This window comes from Lissotriton helveticus, chromosome 3_2 (assembly GCF_964261635.1).
Source record: "Lissotriton helveticus chromosome 3_2, aLisHel1.1, whole genome shotgun sequence".
NCBI classification, from domain to species: Eukaryota; Metazoa; Chordata; class Amphibia; order Caudata; family Salamandridae; genus Lissotriton; species Lissotriton helveticus.
In genome coordinates this window covers 171502852-171530773 of record NC_136062.1, presented here as the reverse complement: position 1 = coordinate 171530773, position 27922 = coordinate 171502852, and the positions used below count along the sequence as shown (strand labels likewise).

General features: G+C 42.8%; 1 protein-coding gene across 1 annotated transcript in view; it reads left to right on the top strand.

Moving 5' to 3' along the window:
* The window catches only part of SORD (sorbitol dehydrogenase), a 352789-nt gene extending 325892 nt beyond the window's left edge, over positions 1-26897 (top strand). The window contains exon 9 of the mRNA XM_078684967.1: positions 25877-26897. Within this exon, the coding sequence (XP_078541093.1) occupies positions 25877-26042 (166 nt within the window). The 3' untranslated portion in view covers positions 26043-26897. The remainder of the gene's footprint in view (positions 1-25876) is intronic.
* Positions 26898-27922: the final 1025 nt, after the last annotated feature.

Sequence of the window (27922 nt, the reverse complement as noted above, 5' to 3'; positions counted from 1 at the left end):
CCCACTATGGGAACCTATCGACCGCAGAGATTTTTTTAAAGTACATAACCAGGGGATTCAAGGGTGGTGTGCCTTGCGTGGAGGATCCCATGAGGTTTTCTTACCCACAATACCCTGCAAATCTCAAACTTTGCCTCAAATCACACATTTTCCTTACTTTTCTGTGATGGAATCTTCCGGAATCAGTAGGAATCTACAAAAGTCCTATCACAAAGCGATACTCCACATGTGCCAATAAAATGCTCTCCCAGTTGTGGGCTGATCCTAGTGCCCATGATGGGAACGGATTAAACCAAGGTCAATGGGAGCCCTCTGGAGGGAATGTTTATGTGGAAGTGTGGGAACACTGATTGGTTGTGTAATTTCTGGATCACAAAAGTTTTCAGAAATAGCTATCCCAAATTTGAATAATGAAGTAATCTTAGCCATTTATGCAAATCTTCAAGTTTTGCAGGGCACTGTAGGAAAGTTAGTAGGATCTATGCAATGTATACCACCTTGGACACCTGTGGGTGTTCGGTTGACCAAAAAATTAGGGGTTGCTACTCAATTTTCTAAGTGAAAAGACTACTTGTACAGGTTCGTTTTGGAACCTCCAGAAATGCTAGCTTCAAAGAACTAATACTAATCATATTATCAGAATATTGAAACAAAGTCACTAAAGGTGAGCCAAAAAAGCCTTGTCAACTCACCAACTGCTTTATGAGCCATTCAAACAACAATCACGCACCACACACAAGACTTTCCTACCACCAGCCACGTGTCCAATTCAACACATCAGTGCACTCACATTAATATAGGCCCACCATTCACGCGCACATTCATACACCAGAGGACGAAATTCCCAATCAAACCACCTTTCCCCCAGTCATTAACCAACAAAACACCACAAGGAAATCTCTATAAACATATATGGCTAGATATGTTCATGGGTGGTGCCCCAATAACCTTCAGAAATGAAAAAAAATACGTTTTTACTACCTGTCAAGTATCCACCTCCATCGACATACTGAGCATTACCAAACACATGCCAAGTGAACCTATACTCACGGCTTGCAAGAGTGCCACTTATGGCTCAGGTAGACGTGTCTTTCTTGTGCCTTTAGTGTACTTGCTGTGCTAAATCCAACTCCTTCCTGTATGTGGATGCAAGTTGGGGGTTGCCAAATGTGCCTTTATAGGCCTACATTCCACAAACTAAGTGAGCATATCTACCTTGGAAACTTAGCAAACCATGCTGAGGAAGACTGCCTAAGTTCCCTAAAGAGCACTTCAAAGGCTAATAAAGACTTTGCGTTTTGTGACAATGTGCCTTATGTTCTGTCCACTGTTATGTGCAGTGTGGTGACTGTAATGCACTTGTCCTACGGCTAACAGAACACCTACCATGTTTTGACCAAAGGTGTAGAGCATTCCATGGACAAGTCCATAATTTCCTCAAGTAGAGGAAAACAATTTGTAAAGCTGCTTGCCTATTGAAGTAGTGGCCCATGGAAGGTATGTATCCATGCACCGCAATTGAGTCTACGACTCGTTTTGTATACCTGAAGAGCCTGGTCATTCTTATCCACTCAGCCCATCTGCTTGTTGTAATCAAGTAGACAGGTGGGCTAGTGAACTTCGGCCAACTGACCACAAACCAAGATAGAGAAAGTGCTCTCATCATGGATTGTAGTGAGCACATACACATCCCGCCAATCAGAAAATTTAACTGCAAGCACTTTGTTGGAATGTAGAACAGTGAACTGGATTTTTGGAGCTTCTTACAAACAATTTCCTGCTGGAATATTTTGTGGTGACATCAAAATGTACTGCACACCACAGTGCCAGCTTTGTAGAGCTTACTGAATATCTCTACTCCCCTATAGAAGGTTTCCACATAAAGGTTATAGCCTTTATTAAGGAGTGGTTGGACAGGCTCCTATGCAATCTTAGCTGTGACTCCTAGCATGGAAGGGCAACCTACAAGGTTTAGAGCTGAGTCTTTCCCTGTATACCCTTCCAACCTGTATACATGGCCAGTAGAGCTCTCACACAGCATGTACAACTTTATGCCATACAAGATCCTCTGCTACTGCCCGAGCAGTACCTGCCCTTTGTATAGGATCAAGGACTCCTCAATGGGTTTATTACTTCCAAGAGTATAAACCTCTGGAAACCTTGCAGACAAATCCTCCATGACAGGTCGAATTTCGAGCAACCTGTCATGGTCTGGATGGTCCCTGGACAATCATGCAGAATTATCACTGAAATGCAGCATGTGATGAAATGGCAAAAACAATCTCTACTCATGTATGATGCATAGATGGGTGTTACCCAAACCATGCGAGTACCCCAGTAGTACTGCAAGCTTGGTTTGTGCACTATCCCTATTTTGACCGTAAGGCAAAAAAATGTCCTCAACTTCTCAAGTGAAGTGATAGTCCACCGGTGGGCCCTAAATGGCCATTGCCATTGTAAACGTAATTTTCGGAAGGCAAAACTACTACATGAGTGTGTACTTCATGAGATAAGGCTGATATTTTCCTTCAGGCAATTATTTTTACTCCATGCTGCACAGGGTGGACGAATAATGTGAATGATACAGCAGACCAAAGGATGAAGAGGCATCTGTACAAACCTCCTGCAAATACTTTTTTGTTTTGAAATGTGTTACTGTGCCCCCCAGGAGAAAAATACCCATCTAAAAAATAAATATATATGGCCTGAAGGGGGTCGGCCCATATGCTAGACAAGCCTACCTCTTATCTACATTCTTTTTATATGTGTGTTTTCCTCTGTGCTCCCCCCGGTGAAATATATTGCCCCCCAGGAAGGTACGACCTGTTCTCCTCAAGGGGCAACCCCCCAAAACACATTTCCCGGGTGATCTCTTGGTCTCCTGGTTGTGTATTGAGACTCTCATCTTTGTAACAATGCCTCCACAAAATTAAGAGCGGCACGGTGGGTCTAAAAAATCCCACTGTACACCAGAGACAGCATTCACCTGCTGGCTCCTCTGCCTCCAGTGGGGATCTTTGACGTCAGCAAGGATCTGATTGTGCTTCACCCCAACCCTTGTAGAAAAAGAAGCAATTCTCCAGTGCAAATACCGAAGTAGCCATTTAATGCCTCCCCAGTCTTCGCAATTGGCCAATGGACTCACTGAGGAGGTAGTGCGGACATCAGTCATTAGTCGGCACACACTTATTTGGTAAAAATACTTAATTATGACTAGGGATTAAGTAAATTAGCATAAAATAATATTAATTTTTTAAGAAGTTAAATCAAACACTACCCACCTTAACTACCAAAGTAAACCCCGACTAAAAAAGTGAAATCTAAGAACCCAAAAAATTAAATGACAAAAAAATCTCAAAATGGTTTTTACGAAAATAAATAATGAACAGTAAACTTTTAACATTAAAAAAAATGGCACAATATTTTAATAACCAATGTTTTAACTTAGATATTATTGCAAAAAATACATACCTTTGATATTTGTAGTTAGTAGATATTTGACCACAGTATTTTTGGTCTAGCAATATTTAGGTAACATATGCTCTACCTGATGAATCTAACTTTCCGATGTACCATAAGCGACTGAAAACCCAGCTCCTACACTGACTCAACCAAACTATAGTCCATCGCATAGTTGTTTTACTCCCATTGTGTCCTCTGCAACTTCTTAGGCACACCCACAAAAGCATTCTAAGAAGACTAGCAAGCAGCATGAACACTACAGACAGCAAACAAAAAACGTAAAAGCCTTACACTTGTTGGTGACTATCTCTGTATAATGAACTAGGGTCCTACAATTGCAAGTATTAGATGTGCCCACTTACCTATTGTGAAATTCTTTATTAGGAATCTCAAATATCCAGTTTGAGGTTGCAACTGGAATTGTTTTAAAAACTAAAGTAAATGAAACCCTGTAATCTGGTCAGTAAGTGGTGTCAGTGCATTCCATTGTTGTAGAGCAATGACTAGGACTGTACTGTCTGGCGACAGACTGTTACTGATAACTTAGGTTTGTTGTTTTAAGATGATGTAATGTTAAAAGTAATTTCTGGCTCCTCCTTATCAGCAATGTAGACATGAAAGCAAACCATTCTGTTAAGTCTCAGATATGAACCTCGGTCAGTCAAGGAAGTAGAGAAGCACATGTTGCCCTGGGAAAATACCATCTAAATAATCATAAACATCTGTTATTCAGCGCCAAGATACCCTCGGATAAACAATTCGCCTTTTTCAAATACATGTTATGTTATGTCATATTAAAAGGTGCCTTGAAAACGTAGGTCAGCACACCTTGATACAAGATTGTGTTTTAAGGAACAGTGAAATCGTTAACCCTCAACAATACTTGCTCAAATTTCTGATGCAAATGGTGATTCATACCCTGCTGGTGTTTATACTTTTTAATATGATTAAGGTCAGCAAGATTAGAGAACACAAAAGAGCCGCCATTCCTTGCGTGAAAACATGTGATTCCAGACAACCAAAACCTATGCTGACTGCTGTCAGTCAATCAAAGGATGAAATGCAAAATATTAACAATGTTACTGTGGCATTGTAAGGCTTCGTCACAAATGAGCCGCTTAACAGTGGAGTGAAGGGGATTACTTGACTCCGACCAAATCAGGTGGAAACGTGTTGATATTGGTGTTTCCGGCTCATGTGCTGTGCATTACCAGGAGGGAGATCCACTGTATGAATCCCGCAATTAAAGCTGATGTCACCTGAGTTAAGTGAACATCTAAGGCACCTACGTCAATCTCTTTTGAGCTGAGCATGCAATAGTACAACAGTCTCAACCTTTAGATTGCCAGATTCATTGTTTGAATGTTGATTTATGGGAGATTAGAAGGGAATATGTAGGGGTGGCTGCTATTGAATGCTTAGTCAAATGTCAAAGGACCCTTGAGGACTGTCTATTGAAAGGCCATTACTCTGGTTTCATATCTCTGGATATTGTAGTGCAAATATAAGAATGGACCCTGCAGTCTGGGCTCATCTGAGATGTTCAGAAAAAATGAGGAAAGAAAGTAGCAGGTTTCAAGCTCAACATTAATTTAAAATCAAACCCAAGGTTAAATCATTGTAGCGCCACAGCAGGATGTGAACTAGTTGTGCAGTATGTGGAAATATGAAACAAAAATATAGCAACAATACATTCAAATGAAATGCTGCAACTTGAAGCATTTGTAAATCCAAAATAAATGAGAAAACAGACAGATTGTATATGCAAAGCAAAGTGCCAATACTTTCCGTTTACTAAGAGCTAAATATTCCCCAAAACAGTGTGGGACCCATTACAGCTTTCACCCACCACCTAGGTGCTTGCTCATGGGGCAAACCATGGTGAAAGATATGGAGCTAAATAGTGCTTTTAATTCCGTAATTTTTTATTGAAAATAAAGAGCATATTTACATGGTACTGTTCTGCTGATCTTGCTTAACCATCCCCATTGGAGTTTTGGAAGAGAGTGGGGGGGTTGTTTACTCACCCAGATATATTTGTAAAAATAGAACCAAACGGTTTACCTGTTAGAACTTGGTTAGTCTGAGGGAGGTAAGTGATCTTGTATGCAATATTTAATGACTCTATTGTTTGGAAAATGTATAAAGAATATCCTTCACATATACATTTCTTTTTTTTATTGTCCCTGTATATTCTTTCCTTACTAATCCTTTTGGAAAGGGAAGAATGGAAAAATGAAGAGTTACTCAACTGTCACACTCAGGCCTTAGAGGTGAGCTCTAACCCTCAGTACAGAACTCACATAATCAACAAACATAAGTTAAACCAATCTTACAGGTTCAGTCTTTTGAACAAGGTAATTAGAACTGTAACTCATTCATATGACTATGATTGTTATTTGTATTTATACTGGGTTCCAAATACATCCCTTAGACGTGTAAGCATGTGGTGCCATGAGTTGGCTTTATGGAATTGCTGAAAGAGATGTATTAAATTTCTTTTGGTGCCGTGACACAGCCAGCCCCTGCTCTCTTGCATGTTGGGCTGAAATGAGGACTAGAGTAATTTTCTGCACAGAACCACAGTGGACTGAACAGTAGCGGCTCCTGGAGGGTGTGCTGTGGGTCGGTGAGGCGGGGTGGGGGAGGGGCATGGTGGGGGTAGTAAACTCCGGCATATGGCCAAACAGTGTTAAGTAACTAAATAAATGAAACAAATGACATTGCGCGTGCTGCATCGCCATTTGTAATGCAGCGCGCGCTGTGTAAATCGTTTTATTTATTTATTTATTCAGTTACCTCCATTCGTCCGTTTGCTGGAGTTTACTACCCCCCACCCTGCCCCTCCTCTGCCCCGCAGCACTCCCTCCAGGATCCGCTACTGGGACTGAAAGCAACTCTGTTGTTATTTGGCAAATAAAGAGCAGAACATCTGCACGCCTAGTGCTAATCAAAATCTCTGTGCTTATATGAGGTGTTGGCTTGCACAGAGGTCACAGTCAGCCCTCGTGTTAGATTTAAACCAGGTGAGGACAATTATGTTTAGGCATCTCATTAGTAGGAGACAACAGGGATGCCTTTAAAAGAACAGGTACTGCTTTATAAAATAAATAGTTTCTCCTTGGGAAGTCATCAATGAGATCAAGCAGTGGCCAGGTGGACCACTGCCTGCTACCCCTGAGGTTGCCTGATATGATTCTGAAAAGGAAAGTGGTTCCCAAAGAACGCCTCTCCCTTGTGATTCATTTACCACAGTAACGGGTCAAAAGTTTGCACGCGCAATTTTCTATTTATGTATTTATTTATAAGATGTAGCAGACTAAAAAGATATATGTAACACAATTCATTGTATAGAAATACATATTTGATACATATCAACCAATTGATTTATAACACTAAACTTTAAATGAAAAGTAGTCTCTTTAATTATCTTTTTTTAAATCATGGTCAGGGTATAATAAAGAAGCCTTTTGATATAAAATGCAATTCTCCTGTATTTGGCGGCATGGCCTTAGATCTCAAACGTTTTTTAAATTTCCATTGGCCAACATCGATTTTACAACCCTTTAAAGATATTGTTTTATTCAAAAGGTTTGCAATCATATTGTTCCTGATTTTAAGATATAGAATTCAGTACCTACTTCCTACACCCGTTTGTTTTGAGATAAAATAAGATTTACTACTATTTTCAGCTAATATCTTTATGCCTGTTTAATAGCCTGCACAAAAATGTTTGATTTGTATAAAGCTAAAGAGGAAAAAAAGAGCTAGTGGTTGGCCTGTTATTAATTAAATTGTGTCATTGTATATTTTCATTATTTTGATAAGAATCTCTCACCCTCCGTAATTCTAAATTAGCCCAACGACTAAAGAGTTTTAGTACATTCGATCAGTTTCAAATGAGAATGGAGCTGGGGGACCTCATATTCTTCCTAGATCCTGTTGAATCAATCTATAATGGCCTGGAGTGTCTTATATATAGACCGCCTAGGTAATCTGGACATTTTTTTTTAAATCAAAAGAATCGATTTCAGACCTGCTCAACATGCTTTTTAAATACAAAAATGTTATCATGCGATATGTTTCTTGCAGATCTTGTTAGCATGATTTCGTTCTGGAAAGTGCGAGCCCTACTGTCTCCAAATCTAATTGAATGGCTTGATTGTTAAGCCTGGGCTTCTTTCCTTGCCAAAAAAAGTGTCGTATTTCTGAATCAACTGCATTGAAAAAGGGTTGTGAAACTTAAATCATAATATTTGTGTTTTAAAAAGAACGTTTGAATATTCATTTTAATCAGGGCAAATGTTGGCATTGGTTTAATAAATTGAGCATCTTCGTAAATGTGGGAGTACAGTTAAGTGCGAACAAATGGTCAACTTTCGGGATAACATAAATTCCTAAATATCATATAGAGTGAGCTGGACAATAATGGGCTTTCATTATTGTTGCCATAATTTCTGGTGAACAATTAAAAAGGAGACCCTCTGACTTGGAGTGGTTACTCTTATAGCCACCTATAACCGTAAATGTATTCATGTTTGCAAAGCATGCAAGAAGTTTGTTTCCTCAGCTGCTAGATATTAAACCATGCATCTACAAAACCTTTTCGTTTAGCTGCTCTGATAACTGGGGGGACTAATTTTATGGCCTTGCCGTATAGCATGGGCTAATGAACAGAATATGTAACATAGGGCAATATTTCTCGTTTTCCTCGCCTAATAGTAATCTCTCCTTCTGGCCTACTGTTGATAATTATATCGGCCTTTGCGTTTAGATAGAGATTTTGGAGTAGCTGAATAATTCTAGGGGAGAAATCAAATTTAAGAAGAATAGCAAATAGAACTTCCCATTGGGCCAGTGTGAGACCCTTTTCCATGTCTAAAGTTATGACCTATGCCTTAGTTCTCTGGGTTGTGTAATAGTCAATTGCCTGAATCAGATAGTTTGTGTTAATTGTAATGCTTCTGCTGGGGGTAGGAAACTGTCTTGATCATTATGGACAATTGATTGGGTAACGTGTAAATATTTTATTGAATAATTTATAGATGCTGTTATATGACTTGGCTTGCATCCCTGTTTAACTGCTTACTGTTGCCATGGGTTATAATATGTAACATATATTGCTTAACACTTGTATATGAATGTGGGATTCTTGTAAAGCGCACTGTTACTCTACCCGAGTGTCCTGGCGCTGTAGACCGCAGGGGAACCCGTCCTGGTTTTCCCTGTGAGATGGTCCCTTTCTGGGTATCTCCAGGATGAAACCAGGCATCCCCGGCTTCTGTGGGGGGGCCGTTGTAGAGATGAGGCAAGCTTAATGCCCAGAGTTGCCGAGTGTGTTCCCTGGTTAGAGTAGGCACTGAGGCGAGAATTATCGAGTCCGTTGACCCTGGTCCAAGACCCTGCCCCGTCGGGAATTGAACCCTGGTCCCGGGCCGTTCTCTGCTTACAGGTCTGCCGCCTCTAACCAGTGAGCCACACCACTCTACGGAGTGGCACCGTCACTATGTACCGCTGTGAGCATTGCTTATTGATATGTATGTGTAAAACCGAAAAATAAAGATTAATAAAAATATAATAATTTATAGATGCTGTTGAGCAGACTGATCGGACAAAAGGAATTTACGTCTTTATCTTTTTTTTTTTCCAAAAGCCAACGATTATAGATTCAGTAAAATTATTAAGGATTTCACAGCCTGAAAGGATTTAATTAAAGAGCCTAACTAAAAATGGCTGTAACCTGTGTCATTATTTGTAGTTCAAGTGAAATAGCTCATTTTCAGCAGTTTGGAGGCTGTGTACAATGTACAATGTGGCTGTGTACAATGATTACACGTCATTAAACTATGATTTAAAAATCTAGTAAACCTGGTTCGACTATCAATTAAGTGTGTGGTTTGATGCTGATTCTATGTAAGTGAAAGGCCAAAAACACACAAACGATATGGTTTTCAAAGACATGTTTGTTCATCATTCACGAGTGTAGGTGGTTTTTCTGTAAGCATTCACCAGTAGGTGAAAGGATAATATATATATATATATATATATATATATATATATATATATATATATATATATATATATTGTTTATAGCCCCCTCCAGTCTCCGCTCCCAGTCACACCTTCAGACCTTGACCTGTTATACCCAGTGACTCCATGAACCGCCCCCGCGCCTTCTCGTGAGCTGTTGGATTAAATGGAATCCCAATACGTGCTGAGACAATCATGATCAAATATTCAGTGACGCAAACTCCGTCCGAGCTGGCGAGGCTTTCCGTGCAAATACTGCCCTAAACCTCTGTTTCCTGCCCCCAGAGTCAGCGTCTTCAGAGGCACGTGACAGCAGCCGGCCTCTCACAGCGCCCGGCCTGATGCTCATGGTGACGGGGCGCGCGGCAGTTCGAATGCGTGTGGCTTTAGCAGGGCTTTCCCACGCCTCTGTCACATACACCGTACACTAAGGCCGAAGTGTTAGATTGCGTCACTCGTACGCTGTCAATCGATTCATGTTAAAAACTGTGGTGACTGCAACCACAGAAAGGGATAACAAATTAAAAATACGAAATATTCGTTGATGTAGCACGTCTTAGCACACTGGAACCAGTGAACAAGGATTCCCCAGCCCTGAGACTTCGGGAAAACCTGTTGGCACAAAGCAAAGACCTTTCATCCTAGATAGAATATGTGTTACGTTTTTGACTTTCCGTTTGGGCTGCAGGCCACAAGCAAAAATGTCAAACTGCATCTCTTCTCTTCTTTCCTTTCTAACGATAACAGTTACTGAAAAATGATAAACATATCTCCACTCCAGCAGGTTAATAATGTCACCTGGTGTTACTCAGGGCTTCCAATTAGGTCTGGCACCGTTTTAAAAAATAAAAACAAACTCAACACAACATTTCATGCCGAATCCAGGGTGGAAAGCATATCACCACCACCAACCTGTAGAGTAAAATCACTATGCTTTAAACGTTAATAACTCACACTATCTTTGTCAACACGGATCAAAAGAGTAGGCTGATAAATCAATTTCTCCCTTAAGAAAATTAAGCACCTACTGCGTCCAAATCCAGTTTTAAGTTTACTCCATTGGCTTCTTTTAGACTTAATTTAATCACTTCACTTTCAAAGCCATCGGACATCAGTATCTGTCAGACCTAGAGTCAGACCCCGTTTGTTGGGAGTGGGCGACCACATGGCAAACAGGGCCTCAGCTGTGGGGGCCGGGGTCGTTTGCCTCTGATGCCCCAAATGTCATGCTAGCATGGCTCTGCAAACTGAGCCAAGTACAACCTCTTCTGCACTTGACACTCAGTGGTAGTGATGGCGAGCAGTCACCAGGGCTGGACTGGGAGCCCATCGGAGCCCTGGCACTTTTAGTCAGACCAGTCCCCATATGTTGCTTAGCAAGCAGGTGAGTATGACACCTGCAAGGGGATTTAGGGGATGGGTTCCCCCCTAATAACATTTTGTAAAAAATGGTGCATTCTACCACCCATTTTCCATTATATATTCAATAGTATTAGCGTTTGAAGCGTAGTAAATGATGACCTTACAGTGCACCAGGATACAACCATTTTTGTAGGGCCCTTCAGTGATTTCCTCCCTAATACCCTCAAACAGTACCCCTCATCTCTCCGTAGCTCCTCTCTCACATATATTTCATTTGTTTTATAGTGCTTCCCACACCAGTTTAGGGTGTTGGAGCACTTTACATCACACCCACGTAGAGACAATGTATATCCCTGTATAGAAAATATTACATTAGACCAATGGGACTAGGAGGTGCACGATGCACGTCATCCATCCTGGTAGGTATTTTTTAAGAGTGCTTGGTCTAGAGAAGCACAAACTCAGGATTCAAAATATAATACCGTGGTTGCTCTTAGTTTTACTAATAAGAATGTATTTCTACTCAAGCAAACCCTTTTTTGCAACATTAGGATAATGAAAGACCGGGAAAAACACAACTTTCTACCTGTACCATGCAGCTTTTTATGACAGTTCATAGCTCACTGTGCTAGATTATGATTGTAACTTATGAACTACACAGTAACAGTAACAAAAGAAGGATCTCTGTGGCAAAAGCAGTAACCCTCTGAGCTAAGCACATAACCTAAGGTTCTGTGATATATTAGGTACACATTCTTTGCAGCAGGCATATTAACACTGTGCTGCCTTAGATGAGCAAAAACTGCCACTAGAGAAAACTCTGGTCTCTCTCCAGCAGGAAGATTAATCACCAGACACATCTTGACACTTTTATTGTTGCCCGGAAACATCTCGATATACAAGGGACTCTGCAGCAGGTGCTTTTAAAACCATAACATATTTCAAAATTTAGGGAGGCTGGAAACTCTAGTCAGTGTTGAGTGGATTATGCTGGCCTGCTGATTTTGTTACTGGGGGCTGAAATTGCAGTACTGCTAAAAAACGTCCTCCTCCCCCCATAGCAAACCCAACCTCCCACTAATCCAGCCTCCCGGGGAAATGCCTGATGCCCGGTACGGCCTGTTCTACCTTGGCAGTCACAGGATTCTCTGGAGGTATTGTGATGTGCGCAAGCTCACAACTCAGCAGTCCCCCTGCGCCACAATAAATGATTACTCAGCCTAGTGCTTGATTTTAGTAAAGAAAAGTAGTTAAATGCACACTCAAAACCTAATGCTCCACAGAATGATCTACAGAAACCATTACCAAACTGGTGCTTGGGCCACTGAACTTTGTGAACTCGCCCACCCCACAGCCCAATTCCTGGGTGTCTTTCCTTCCACTCATTTTAGACAGGCCCCCCCTCTTGGTTTCCAGCACGTGTGGGCAGGTCTCAAGGCTCAGGTGCAGATCACCCGATTTCTTTAGTTTATATAGTTCACTTTAGGGGTCCCCAGTTTATCTTGATTCTTACGACAGCAGTATTGTCTAAGTCACAGCTTTCCAAACTTTTCATGTTGGTGACACACTTTCTAGACATGCATCATTTCGCGACACGGTAAAGCAGTGTAGAAACCGTAGCGAGCGAGCCCGAGCCCCCTAATGGGGGTTCGGGGGTTCGGGTTTCTCAAAGTACAGATGTTACAGGTGAGGTAAAGTCTAGTAAGGACTAAATCAGGTTACACTTCTAGTCTTCTTTTTTCTAAAGCTAACATTTCAGGTAAAAGAGCACTAGCCTCCAAGAGCAGCACTGACTTCTAGCTGTGCCTCTTAGTCTTTTTTTTTTCAAATATTTTATTTGCATTTTATAAACGAGAACCAAAAGTCTAGTACAGAAAAGTTTAAAAAGTACTACAGAGGCGAATTGCCAGCAAAAATAGCAGAGGCTGCTGAAACGAAACCAACCAGCATACTGACTGGTAAGGCCCCAGACAAGCACGTGTGACACCACAGCCAGACAGAGAAGGAGAAAACAAAAGGTGGAGGAGCCAGAGGTCTGTGGACTTGGCAAACAGGACTCATGCTGCAGAGAAAGCTCTGGGAATTGTTTCCTTCTGTTTAATGACAGCCCTGTAGGTATTTAAATGTCCCCCATTAGCATTTCTAAAGACGAAAAACACGTATTTAGAAATTCATTTGGAAGCGCAGCAGCATCACCTCAGCCGCACTTCAGGGGCTCCACTGAAGTATTTACTGAAATCAGTGGAATCCTTTGTAGTGCGCGCTGATTGTAGAGGAAACCATAATAGCAATCTGAAACCTTGGCAGCTATGCATAATCACGCGACACACCCACACATGGCAGGCGACACAGTACTGTGTCCCGGCACAGAGTTTGGAAAGCTCTGGTCTAAGTTCTTCATGGTCAGCTGGTGGGACCTACAGCACGCATCTTCATCACTCCCACTGCCGACGAGCAACATGCCAGCCGGAGGTACTACCCGCAATCATGCAGAGGCCGCAGCAGACAGCAGCGTGGAACATGGTCGGAGCACTTGCAGGCATGACGGTGCTCTGGTAAAGCATCAGATCTCCATCTGACAACAGATACAATTCTGTTTTTTTTTAGGTACATTGATTAGGCTGCGAAGGTCAGAGCTCCGTGCGGCACAGAGCAGTTGCAGAAGAGTTAGCCACTGCACAGCAGGTCCCCTCAGTACGGTGCGTGAGTCCAGCTGCATGGGACGCCTCTGACACAATCCTCCTTGGTTACAGTTTTTTCGATGCAACAGCACACACTTCATGCTCAACTTCCTCAATGCAGAGGCACATTCTGCTTCAGGCACAACTTTTTTGATACAGTGGCATCATCCACTTGAGATATAATGTCTAAAATGCAGCAGCACAGCCCAGTTCAGGCACAATTGGCTGTGGTGGATCCTGTCCAGATCTATTTGTAAAGAGAGACTGCGCCCATGCTTCTTTGAGCATGTAAATTGGCATCCACAGTACTCTTTTCTGGTGGATCCATACCCCCATCAGGAGTCAAGCTGCTTCTGGCTCTTGCTGAAAAGTCAAACCTTCTGCAGATTTGACAGACTTCTTCCTTATCTCAGCAGACTGGTTGACGTATAGGCACTTTAGGTCAAAGTAACATCCGCAAAGACGTCTGGTGACCTCACCTCTGGGAAGATGGTTCTGAGGCAGACTCCAGCTTGGGTTGCACATTAGTCTCTGAATAGCTTATGGAGCATTCCATTCATTGTTCAGAGGTAACTCCAAACTGGAACAACAAGTGGCTTCCATTTTTATACAGTCGAAGTAGATAGTCGACATGGATGCACTGCCCTTTCAGAACCGGTTTGTGGGAGTTCACCTTTCACATGTCTTAAGACTGCTGTCCAGACACTGTGTAGTCTCCAGCTTGAAGAACCCACAACACTGTACTCAAACACGCACAATATACACCTGCATGGTTAGTGCTAGGATCTGGGTTAGTGCCAGGGCCGGACTGGGAACTGAACCCAGCCCGGTCAACCTGCTCGGCCACGCCCCCCACCCCCCACCCCCCCCACCCCCTCTACCCGGCGGGAGAGGGTGTTGCAGCTGAGCTGTTTGCGAGGGCCGGTTTTGGACGATTGTGTTACAGGGGGCCGATATTGCCGACCCCTGGTAAGAAAAACGGCCCCCCAGGGGCCAAAAACAGGCCCCCACCCTGGCGACTCAAAGGGAAAACGCCTGGTGCCTGCTACGGCCAGTCCGGCCCTGGTTAGCGCTTCGAAGTGGAATTTGCCAATTGACACAGATAATAAGGCCTGGTCCGCATGACAGCTCCCCCTGCAACAGTTCTCCTGTCCAGCTTGCCCACAGTCCGCTACCTTCTGATGCCTCAGGTTTTTGCCTCCTCTGCTCATTTTCTACCTTCTTTTCTGCTCACTTTCTGCTTGTTTTTCTACCTTTTTCTTGGCACTTTTGCCCACTATTGTTGCCTCTCTCTGATCGTTCTGCCCATTATTTTGCCTCTTTCTGCTCATTTCTGACCGTTATTTTGCCTCTTACTGCTCATTTCGGGCATTTATTTTTCCTCTTTCTGCTCGTTTCTGACCTTTATTTTTCCTCTTTCTCTTTGTTTCTTACCTGACTTGTCAGCTGAGACGTCACAATCACAGTACCCAGATACTCATAGAGGTGACAGTGCTACGCTAAACAAATTCTGATTGATTGGTCACAACTGTGGATTCACAAAACACAGTACGCTGCCACTACCCCTTTAAATGTGAAACCTGTGATGGGCATTATGAGGGCACAATTTATGCACCGTCCCAGGCAGGACCTCACTCAATTCAAGGGGAAGGTCTAGGCCACCTAGGCCACTGCGTGCACTAGATTAATGCAAGGTTAGGGCCAAAAATGTTTAAAGAAAGAGTACCAGATACTTGCAGTCAAGCACTAAGGCAGGGTAACACAACGCTACACCATACAGGTGACATTACCATCTCAAAACCTAAACTCCTCTCTAAGGGTTTCAGGCCATGTCAAAAATCTCAAAAGCAAAGGAGTTGTTTAACTAGAATGGAAAAGAGTCGTAATCCGACTCTGGTAGATCCAAATCTTTCTCTGGAGATGCTCCCTCTTGGTGAAATTCAAACTTTATCTAATTTTGTGCAACTCTTGATACTGTACTATTTGGCTACTAACTAAGCCTATAATCTTGTGCCCGTCCCGCCTATCTTTGCAATGAAGAATCCCAAATTCCCTTGTTCAGCATGTCTTTATAAAATTCCAAACATTCCCACCTGCATTTCTTTTTTAGTATTTAGATTGTTATGTTTTCTTTTGTTCTTTGTATATCTCAGAAAACACATTCTTGTGGTTTGTTAATTGTAAAGTGCACCGGTAATAGCTGTGCTATATGTATATGTCATGAATGAGCTGATTACAGAAGCCCACACACTGGTTATCTGTTTCTTGGATTTAGGGAATACCAAATCTGCTGCCTTGAGTACAAAGCTAACTGTTTAAAGAAGCTGCCTCAGATGATCCACATGCCTATTCTTTCCATTCTTCAAAGAGATCTTAAAAGCAAGTAGTCCCTACGTTTGGAAACACTGAAATTCAAATAATCCCAAAAGTTAAATTAATCATTCACTCACACATTAACTAGCCCGTAGCAGTCTCTAACTATTCTACTGAGAGCTCAAGCGTCTCATCTATTGTAAACACTATTTCCACCTTCAATTAGATATCTTCTGATTATCATTTTAAATACCCTTAAAAATAGCACTTTATGTTGTTCTAAATTGTTGTATATGCCTCTGTTCTATGTAGAGTGAACTAATGCGAAGTCAGTACAGCTGTGTTTCAGAAATGTGTAAACTAAGAGAATAACTGCAGCATACACTATACAAGTATTGTAGATAGTCTACGTGCTGTAGTTTAACTGTCTCGGAATGCTGCTTCTACAACACATTGGGGTTATAACATCATAAAACTTGTCACTGACATGACTGCGATGTCCACTCCGTGAGTGAGACAGAGTGTGTGTCATTGTAGATCCTGATCCATGAATCTGTTTATTCAAATTTACTTCCTCCATCTTATCGCTGTTAGAAAAGCGTGCACATTCTTTTTGGCAGTGTGATGCTCCAGGGTGTCTTTGGGTGACTAAGCTGTAAGTATATTGGTCAGTGGTGTGCTAAATTTGAATCGAATAATCATATTTCAGCTCAATCTAGTCAAAGGCCAAAAACAGCAACGGCGATGAAACATGTTTCTGTTAACTCTGTTTATGTGGGATTCAAGAGAGCACTGACTGGAAGATGACCCCCGGTTTTAGACTGAGCTTAACGGTATTTGGATGTCATGTAATGGAACGTATCAATGATGAGAAGTTACTGGATAGGGCTAATCAAGGCAGAGCATCGTTGGCGCATTGAGGCCTAGAAGCTAGATCTCAGTTTTGGATCTGTTGAGGTTGTACTAGTTGAATTCCCTTTTGAATGTGGGTGAGGCACTTCAAGAAAGAGTGGCTGTTTCCTGCATTCTTTGTTATTGAGGATATCATCATTAGTGATTCACTATGTTTTGTTTGATGATAGTTGACAGGTATCTTGAAGATCAGCACTAGGACTATACGAAAATACAGCTCTGTAGCTGTATGTCACATTGGAAGTTTGATCTGTTGAGTGTAATTTGATAGGAAAGACTTAAACCATGCAAGTACACTCTCTGCATGTAAACAAATGTGCATTAGATGCATGTGGAGAATAGAATGGCTACTCTGTGCTAAAGGCAGCAGAGAGGTATCAGAAGATCAATGGACCTTCTTGACCCATTAGGATCGTTTCAGTACCCCAACTTTGTTGGCAGTCTGATTGAAAGTGGCTGAGGAGGGGAATGAGTTTAGGGTGAATGGAGAGTTGTAAAGATGCTACAGTCGCAAAAATCTTTGTGATAGTTGATTGGCCAAAGATCGGCTGTAATAGGCCATGGTTTCTAGATCATTTGGTGTTTTCTCAATTTTATGGTAGTGATAGCATGCTTAATATTCAGGGGGAGCTTGCCATTAAGAAAGTTTAGATGATCCCTGTGATGATATGCCTGATGGTCTGGTTGGAAGAGTTAGATTGTTTCTGCTTGAAAGATTTTCAGTTCTCAGGGAGGGTATGATCCCAACAAGGAATGGTAGAGCCATGTGCACCATATTCCTATTGAAATGCTCCAGTTTGGTGAGGGTACCCCAGAGTTTGCATTTTTTTTTTATGGAGATCACATTTCACTTGCCCATTTAAACTCCCTTATTTGGAGTTCTTCGTGCGGTGCCGGATAAATTAAGATAAAACGTCAAATAATGATCTGCTTAAACAGCACTTAGATGCTCTCATAATGGTGCACGTATCTATGGTTATGAATAATACACATTGTTCTTCCTAAATCTTTCAAAGACCCTTCTACTTTTCTTGTTGGGGTGTTTTTTTGAGGAACCACTTATTATTACATTATTTACATGTATTGGCTTTTTTTTAGGAGAGAGGCCACCAGTACAAGAACAGCGGTTGATACCTGGAAAAAATGAGCTAAGATGTGTTTGAGGGTGTAAAAACATTGTTTCAGGGAAGGACTATAGGCCGGTGTCACCATGGATGCTATTGATGCTAGGTGCTCTGGAGTTTGGTACCCAGTGTGGTTTTGAACCATCTTTAAGGTAAATGTATCAGTTACGAAAAAGCGGATGAGAACAAGGTTTATCTTGATGATTCTGTAGTTTGGCCAAGAGTAGATTATTTGTTTCAAGGTGAAGATGCCAGTTGCAAGAGTCCTAAATTGTTCCTGCCTTCCACAGCTACTTATGCAAAGGCATTTAAAGGTGAATCTACTCAGATTATGAAGTCACCCATGAGGAAACAGTACATCGATGAGAACATCATGAATTATGAATAATATGAAGATAAGCAGGGAATAATTTTTCCTACTCCACAGCTACTATAAAGTAGCCTTAAACAAAAGGACAGGGAGGCTTGTACTATTACTGTTACTTACAAGTGACTATATTTAATAATATCCTGATGACAGCCTTCTGGGTTGCCAGTCAGATCAGGTTAGTCAGAGCTGCCCTGGGAGACATAGCCATGCCTATTTAAGGGTTACAAATGTGACTTAGCCCCCACAGCAGCAAAAAGATTCCCTCACAGCTAATCAGTGTCTCAGCTGTGGTGTTCTTCTGTGAGCAAAAATATCTAATTTCACTTCTTCAATTGTGCCGTATGGCTTCCGACGTAGGATGTGCCGTGTGGTTCACTAATAACTCTATACCCATGACACAATTTCTTCTCTTTTTAGTGTGAGTCTACACTCATCACAGTATTTCTTCTCTTTTTAGTGTGAGTCCACACTCATGACAGTATATATCTTCTCTTTTTAGTTTAAATGGTTTTATTCTTTATGATTCGTCTACGGGGTTGCATTTCCCGGCCTAGCCTGCTCCAATACAGTCTCTTCATGCGGTGGTTTGTGTACAGAGCGAAGTGTAGTGAAGGAGCAGGAGTTTGTGTCCTGGACATCGGGCATTTCCGATAAGTCACCTCCAACACTCATTCCAACCTGTCTCCAGGCTGTAAGTAGTAGGTATTGTTATGATGCTGTTTCACAGGAGCAACACTAAGTATTACATTAATGTATTTAGTCTGTCCCTCTTCAGAATGTGACGTCATTTATCTCTCCCACATCTCTTCAGCCGTCCATGCAACCGTCACCCATTCATCATCCCTGCACTCATCTATACATTGATCCACCCATTGAGCCATTTTCATAAGCAACTCATCCATTCTGAAAAACACACTCAATCTTGCCAATCAGTAATGCAGCACTTTGTTATTCAAAAAAGACACACCCGTTTGCTTTGTCAATGCTTGTAACCCCAATCCCTAGGAATGCCACTTGTTAGTAGTAAGATCCAAACTGTTGATTTTGATCCTCCGGGGTTACTAGTTAGTATTCTTCCTTAGTCATTCCTTTGTCAGCAAATGCTGTAAATGAGCATTGTACTTAAATGTTAGCATCCTGCAGGGAGTAACCGTGATCACCGCATAGGTGACTTTCCCTGCAGTTCTTTTTTGCTTTGAAAGCCTCGGGCATTCGGCCCTGATCTGGGGTATTATGTGCTTCTCACGAGCACGATATGTTCACCTTGCACTTTAAACACAACCTATAAATCGTTATTGATGCTGCCGTCAAAATTCTCTGTCAAGTATACAGTCAATATTTTTTTTTTTTGCTAAATACAAATCATTGAATTTACAGAACATGCGATTACGTGTTCTTTGTGTAATTAACCAACTGTTTTAAGTTGTACTTTTTTGTTGACTACCATTGAGAAAATATGGCATGCTATTGGGGTATTGCATGCTGCAATGTTTCCTCCATCAGGGGTTAATATTTAATTCTACAGTTCCGGTGTTTAGTCAGTGATGCTACATAATTGATGTATTGACGTGGAGCTGACTCAGAGCGCTCCTTAATTGTTTGTATTAAGTGTATTTGGATTCTGTAGAAGGAAGCGCTCGGCCCCTGACCTCAGAGCACGGATGGGACTTTGGACTCCGTGCCGGGCTGAACGTAGGCAGGCTGTAGTATCGCGCACATCGGCCTGAGCCTTTCCTTTTGAGTTCCAGTGACTCCTGCCGCCATACGTGTCCCACTCTAGAATCATCCGCTGTCATCTAGCTTTATCGTTCTCTCTTACATTTACAGCTATTGATTCGTCCCTCCGTTGGCTGCCTCTATCTCCCACTATGTCTACAGCTGCGTACTGTGATGGTTCTCGCCATATGTTTCTGTCCTAGCATGTATTCATAGGCTGTGTTATGCCTGCATTTTAGGACTGGGATTTGTAGAATTCCACACGTTTGTCAGTGCACAGCAAAAACAGAAAAACAAGGATTACATTAAAATATGCATGTAGAGATGGGGACAAATGCAAAAAGCACAATTGATGGACAGAATTCAGAACAATGCCATACATTCACCACAGTACAGAGATCTGGTCCTAAATCCATCGTTTTTTTGCTCACCATGCCATTCCAGTTTGAACCCAGCCATATGCAAATCAGTCTTGACCATGTGCCTCAGGATAACAGCCCAGCCCGAACTGCCAGGCCAGGTCCCCCCCCCCCCCCCCCCCCGGGACTGGAAACAAGCATCCTAGGACAAGTTTCTGGGTTTCCCCCCTGATTAGCCAGGATAGCTTGACTCCACTGGCATGGAGAGAACGGGACCCACGTCTGGGCTCACCTCTCACTCGGGGTGACAAATGCAAAAAGAACAATTGATGGACAGAATGCAGAACAATGTCATACATTCGCCCCAGTACAGAGATCTGGGCCTAAATCCATTGTGTTTTTTGCTCACCATGCCATTCCAATTTGAACCCAGCGATATGCAAATCAGTCTTGACCCTGTGCCTCATGGGAACAGTCCTGCCCAAACTGCCAGGCCAGGTCCTTCCTGGACTGGAAACAAGCATTCTAGGACTTGTTTCGGGGTTTCACCCCTCATCAGCCAGGATAGCTTGACTCCAGTGGCATGGACAGCACGGGACCCACGTCTGGGCGTACCAGTCCCACTCGGGGTGACATATGCAAAAAGAACAATTGATGGACAGAATGCAAAACAATGTCATGCATTCACCCCAGTACAGAGATCTGAGCCTAAACCCATTGTTTTTGTGCTCAACATGCCATTCCAGTTTGAACCCACCCATATGCAAATCAGTCTTGACCCTGGGCCTCATGGGAACAGTCGAGCTGAACTGCCAGGCCAGGTCCTCATCGGACTGGAAACAAGCATCATAGGACCGGTTTTGGGGTTTCACCCCCCATCAGCCAGGATAGCTTGACTCCAGTGGTACAGGGTCAAGATTGATTTGCATATGGCTGGGTCCAAACTGGGGTGGTGAGGTGAGCAAAAGAATGATAGATTTAACCCAGATCCTTGTGACTGGGGGTGAATGTTTACATTGTCCAGCATTCATCAATTATTTCTTTTGCATATGTTTCCCTAAGTGGGAAAGATATGCCCAGACGTGGGTCCTGTGCCCATCACACCACTGGATTCAAGATAGCCTGGCTGATGAAGGGTGATGCCCTGAAACCAGTCCCTGACTGGGGTGGTGTGGTGAGCAGAAGAAGGATGGATTTAAACCAGATCCTTGTGACTGGGGTGAATGTTTGCCTTGTCCAGCATTCCGTCCATTAATTGTTTCTTTTGCATATGTAGAGATGTGGACAGCCGCATCCCAGCAGTAGCGAATGAACATGCTAGGTGCCTCCTAACACGATTTATTCCTGGTGGTCTCTGGTCAGAACAGTATACCCGAGAAGGAGCCCCCTCAATAGTGCAGATCTTCTGTTGGCTTGCATTGACCGACAGCGCTAGTGCCGACCCATGGTCTTACGTTTCCAATGGGTATTCCAGCTGAAGCCTTGCCTACCTCTGAACAGGGCAGTGGCACACGAGTACAGGGGATGCCGGGGCCAGCCTCTAAATGACTCCCCACAGGTGATACTGGAATGAACACCGTTTTCCTATTGATGGACTTGGAGAGGTGGAAAGCACTACAGCTACAGCACATTACACTGACCATTCATTTCTTTCTTGGCTTCCAGGCACTACTATATAGTTGTCTCTGTACGAGTACTGCCCATGGCAATACCTTTTGGCCATATCCAACTGTACACTCCTCTAACCCCCTGGTACATTACAGAAGGGAAAACAATGTTAGACATTGCCACATATCTTCACTGGCAGTCATTCACCTCAAGACGCACCTTTCTTTGTGAACTCCACCTCTTGAGAAACATATTGTGCCTTTAACACGCTTCCATGCAAGAGCCCTCAGTCACTGCCTTGTCTGCAAGTTTACTCCCAGCAGGCCTTCCTCAACAACTCCCTGGAGTCCATGCCTTCGCAACAGTACCAGCCCCACCGACTCTCACAGTCAACAGCTTGTGCAGGGTAGCTACCAGACACACTGTGCCCGACCTATTGGATGCCCGAAGCTTCCTATTTTAACTGTATTTTTCAAGCTGAAAAGTGGTCGCTATATCAGTCCGTCCATATTTAGTAGCAATATTCACTGTCCTGGTCTAGGTCCTGTTCAATCAGGTACGATAAATGGCCCAAAAACATCGCTGCTTCAAATGACCTTATCTCAAACTGTGAATAACATGTTCCCATGCCCCTCAAATATTCCATAACAAGTGCTTCATAAGGGTCTAAGTGCAGTCCTCCCACATGTTCTGGCTGCTCCCTCCAGCATCACATCCCCATTACCCCAGATGGCTCCCATCATCCAAACTATGCACCAAATAAGACTTATGTTTTTGCATGTCCGAATACACTTTAGTGCAGTTCTCGTGCTCAGTAATATCATGTGTAGATTCCCTTTCAGCCACCAGAGGTAGTGAATTAAACGTAACATCTCTTATACCTCATGGGGGATACTTCCTAAAAGTCATGGAATTGATTTTTGTCAAACGAAGGCCCTTAAGAGGTCAGTGTCTGTTTCTTTTTTCAGTTCCTTTTTCAGTTTCTGACGTTCAGTAAAGACAGGTGTTTGGCCCAGCTCCCCAGCATAGAATCTTAGTGTGGTATCCTGAAACACTGTTTGAAACCCTGCTAACAATGCTGCCTGCTCGCAGTAAGGGTGGCATGCTGGGAAACCCTCCACCATGCCAGTCTAAACAGAAGTAAAAGCCATTTCCTCTTGGCTTCAATTAATGTACCTCCACTCTTCATCAGCTAGTCACAGGACTGAGCTACTTGGTACTTCCCTCCCTAATCTGAGCATTCATGCTTAAATGGTTCTTTTGTTGAATAAACATGCTTTGATGTTAGGATTAGGTGTAATAGACATGTAATAAGGTGGACGGGATATACATCACATTTGTGATTGGGTACACGTCTGCCAAACTCTAATGCAGGCCCAGTACCTCCACCCTTCACACAGCACCCTAACATACTCACTTGGGTGGTACTGCCTACTGTTCTCCCTCTCCATCAATATTTGACCTATGAGTCCTGAAGGCTTGGAATCACTGAAATCCTGCTCAGAAGAGACCTGCTTCAGACTCCACGCCTTACGATTATACCTGTTTGAAGTATATTGCTTAGCATTGGCCTCTCTATATGTCTGGGTCTCGCAGGGGTTGTGAACGTTCTCTCTCTCCCCTACACTGCCCTTCTAAGCTCTGCCTACCATGCCAGACTCTGCTGTCGCACATAAGAAAATGTTGGGTGGTGACACCTGCCTTTCCTACAAGGTTAGGTTGCACTGTACATCAGATGTTTACTTTCCACTTATGGTCCTTGTTGGAAGAATAAAGCAGTGCATTCATTTCAAACTGAATATGTATTTGCCTCAGCATTACCTTGGTCCTCGCCCACAACCTGTGGGTACCTCTGCACAGTTCTGAATATCAGTCACTGGGACATAAGTTGCAAGGGTACAGACTGAAGTGGAGGTCCAGGTGAGCTTTTAATAGAGTTAGTCACATCAAACCAGTCCTTCTGCAATGCCACTTGGGGCAAAGACGGTTGAACACCAGTCTTAACTCTCAGTCCACATGCAGTTGTCACCCATAAGGCATTTAGGTTAACTAAAACAAGATGCGTCACTTTCACTTCATAAAGGGCAGAATGGCTGGGGCAGATATGATCACATGCCCAATTGGTGTCCCTTAATGGCTGCTAAGACTGGATCAGAGCTGACCATACGCCAGGTCTGTGATTCTGAAATGACAGAACGCCAGCTGCCCAGTCAGTGAGATATGACCCAGTACCTTCAAAAAGCTGTTAGATATTGGATAGAGTAAATCCCCTAAATAAATACTAAAACTGTCACTTTCCCGGACTACACCCCCTCGTGAGTAATATGGTTTCAGCGCTGGGATACCCACTGGGTGACTACGCGCTCTACAAATCCCCTAAATAAACCTGTCGATATTGGATAGAGTAAATCACCTGTCGAGACAAAGCCTGTAAATGGCTGGTAATAATGATTCACAATTAATCTTCTCATTTCTGATCACGTTAGACTGCAGTAGGTCTGGGAAAAGCCAACCTTATATTAAATCAGTGTCTCTAGAATGTAAGTGGTGCTGAGGCAAGGAGTCAGCAATGTCTGGAAAATGCTTCTAGCCATGGTGGAGCATGAAGACTGTCAAGTGTTTGGCTGCCAGTGACTCTGAGAGCCCAAAAAGTCTGGCATGTATAGAGTCACAAACCAAGGTGGTGTCAAAGAAATTATGTTCAAGATTGGTAAGATCCAGGAATACACCAGGCTGATGCCTCTTTGAGATCGATAGGGTATGGACACTTGTACCTTTGTCCTTTTTCTTCATTTTTGTCACTGCCTACACCTACCACGCTTATTCTCCTTTTCTCCTTTGCTTAGCTTGTGCTCAATCAGACGAAACACCCTGAGCCTCTGGCACCCTTTGTGTCATCCCTTGTCCTCGTCCGTTTTTTTCTACATATCCTGCCATACTCCTCCCTCCAGTACCCTCACCCATGGTGTTCTATATGTGACCACCACCTTTTCTCACATCTATTTCACATTTTCACATTGCTCCTCCATTTGCCATTGCATGGAATGTGTGATGCCTTGATCCAGTTCTGGCCCATTGGCCAACAGCACTCTACTTTCTGGGATTTGTGGACCTTTATATTCACGAGTATGAGTTAAAAAACCCTTCCTATAAGTGTTGGATAATAGACAAGACTGGCTTAACTCACAAATGGCAGTGGGCAGTGGGCGGCTTTGTGTCCGAGAAATCTGTCTGATGTATTTTACAGTCCTCTATTGAAGCTTGTTGACGAAGCATTATCTGTGGCATTTTTGCACCCTCCTTTGCGCCATCAAAGTTTTAGTTAGGGTGTTTGGTGGCTTTCATTCTGCTACGCGAATAAGGTACCAAATCGCTCACTTTAACTGAAAGGGTCACAAGGCAACAGGGAGTTGATTTGAGATTAAATTAGCTATCCATGCATATATGCAAACTCACCATTCCATGCTGCATTTATTTTGGTCACTACACACCTTACCAACACTCAACTCTACATTTAAGGTGACACTATTCCAGGTAAGTAAGTCTTTTTGATCCCAGTATGCCCATCAGGTAATACACTGCTTTCTGTTTATATTTCATATTGTTATAGACACAGAACACAGGTTTACACTTGACTTTTCCAAATTGTAGCTGCTCTTTGTACGGTAACCAGCCAAAGCATTCGAGGTAGCCAGGCCTGATTTAGGAATGGCTCCAAATTCTATTCCAACCTCTGTTTGACAACACTGCATGACTGCCTAGGATTGCTTGTGCCAATGTATCTCTTACCTATATTATATTCTTCATTATGGAGGAACCCAGTGCACCCTGTATTATATTGTACCTTTTTTGTGAGCCTGATATATTGATTATTCATCATGCTTTGTTTCTGGCTTGCTCAAATTGTATTTTTATTTATAAATATTTTTTGTTTTTTAGATGGCCCATGGCAATCTCTATGCTCTCCTCTGGAAGGGTGAACGTAGCTCCTTTGGTGACCCACCGTTTCCCTCTTGAGCAAGCCCTTGAGGCCTTTGAGACGACCCGGAAAGGCTTGGGGGTAAAGGTTATGCTGAAATGTGATCAGAGTGACCAGAATCCTTGAGAGCATCCACAAGTTCGCCAAGATTATGCACCTGTGTTCATATGTGCCACCATTTTGGAGGAGCACAAGAAAGAACATTTAAAAATCCAATTAAGCTTTATAATTGTTATCCTTTATTAATTTCACCAGAAAAAAGCTATCTTTGATTTTGACAATCTTTTCAACGGCCTGTTGACTCCAGACAGAATTTGAGTGAAACAGAATCACAGCCATCCATGTGAACCGGTGATATTTGCTGCATACGCGCATCATTCAAGGCCGTCGGATTTCAGCAGAGGAAATAACTTAGCAGTCCAAGAAAAGCATAGGATAAGGTCCTCGAAATTCAACCATAGGAGTCACAGTACACTATGTAAAACCTGTAGTGGTCTGTGTATTTCTTTTTTAAAAGTACCTTCTGCCATGAACGGATTGTGAAATAATGTCTTATCTTGAATTGTTCTCTCTGTGCAACTTTACTGAATCAATGCTGTTATGATTACAATCATACTAATTAATTTGATGTATCTAGAACCATCCTCCTATTACATTTTGGAAGGTGATAAACCCCTAATTGCGAATTCGTTTTGTTTTTCACAAAGTAGCTGAATGCAGACTGACTAAAGCAAGTAATCTAATATGGATTTGTGTTCTTTTTGATGGGGGCTCAAGTGGAAGCAAGAATGGATGAGGGGAGATCCAGAATGTAAAACCTTTTTTAGTGTTGCAATAGGCGTTTTCCTTTGGAGTATTCAATCAGTACCTGTGATAATGGTGAATGAAAAAACGAAGAAATACATTTATGAAGTGACTGCGAAGAACCAATTAGAAAGAAAAATGAATTTTACATTATCTTAATAAATAACAAAAAACAAATATGAATCTGGGGCAGTCAATTGAGTGTGTGGTTGTATTTGGTGTCAAAGCAGTGAAGAGATAGAGAAGGATTAGGGCAGCTGATTCTCCTCTGTCGGGTAGGGTGTGTATGTCGTCTATCGCAGTGATCAGGGCTGTCTTGGTGCTGAGGTTGCCTCAGAATCCTGATTGGGAGGAGTTTAGAAGGTTGTTACTCTCCAGGTGTTCAGTGAGTTAGAGGTTGATGGCATTCTCCAGGACTTTGGTAAGAAACGGGAGCAGTAAGATGAGGTGATAGTTCTGGTGGTTGTTTGGGACTGCGGAAGGTTTCTTGAGGGGGGGTCGGACCTCTCGTGGTTTCCAGGCGTTGGGAAAGGTGGCTGTGGAGATGGAGGCGTAGAGGATGGTGGTGGGCTGGTGGCTAATCTTGTCGCTGGGTGCTCCAGAGTAGATGGAGTTCATTAGGGCCTTGGTGCCTGTCGTACTGAGTTGTTCCCATGTGGTGAGTGGGTGGCCAGTGGCAGTCTCCACTGGCGTGTGTATGCTAATGAGGTTGGTAACTTGGGGATAGAAGTTTTTGTATATGGTGGTTATCTTGTGGAAGTTGTCTGAAAGAGTTTTGCAGAGTTTCTGTGAGGAAGGGATCGAGTTTTCTTCGGCTGATGAGCAGGTGAACTCTCTGATAATGACGAAGAGTTCATTGGTCTGGTTGGTGCTGGCCTTGATGCTGTGTGTCATAGCCTTCTTTTTCGCTGCTTTGAGTAGGTGGTGGTAGTTGTTGAGGGCAGAGTTGAAAATGGCTCAATCCATGTTCTTTCTGCTGGAGCATCATTTTCTTTCCATTTGTTTGCATCTGTCTTTCACCGTGCTGAGATGTGGGGAGTATCAGCTGGCTTACTTGATGGGTCAATGCCCTCTGGCTGGTTTGGTGGGGGCAACTCGATTAGCGGCTCAGGCGATCCTGGCGTTGAAGTTATCTACTGCCTGGTTCAGGTTGGTGGAGGCATCTAGCTGGGAGAGGCTGAGAGCGTTGGTCCATTGGTGCT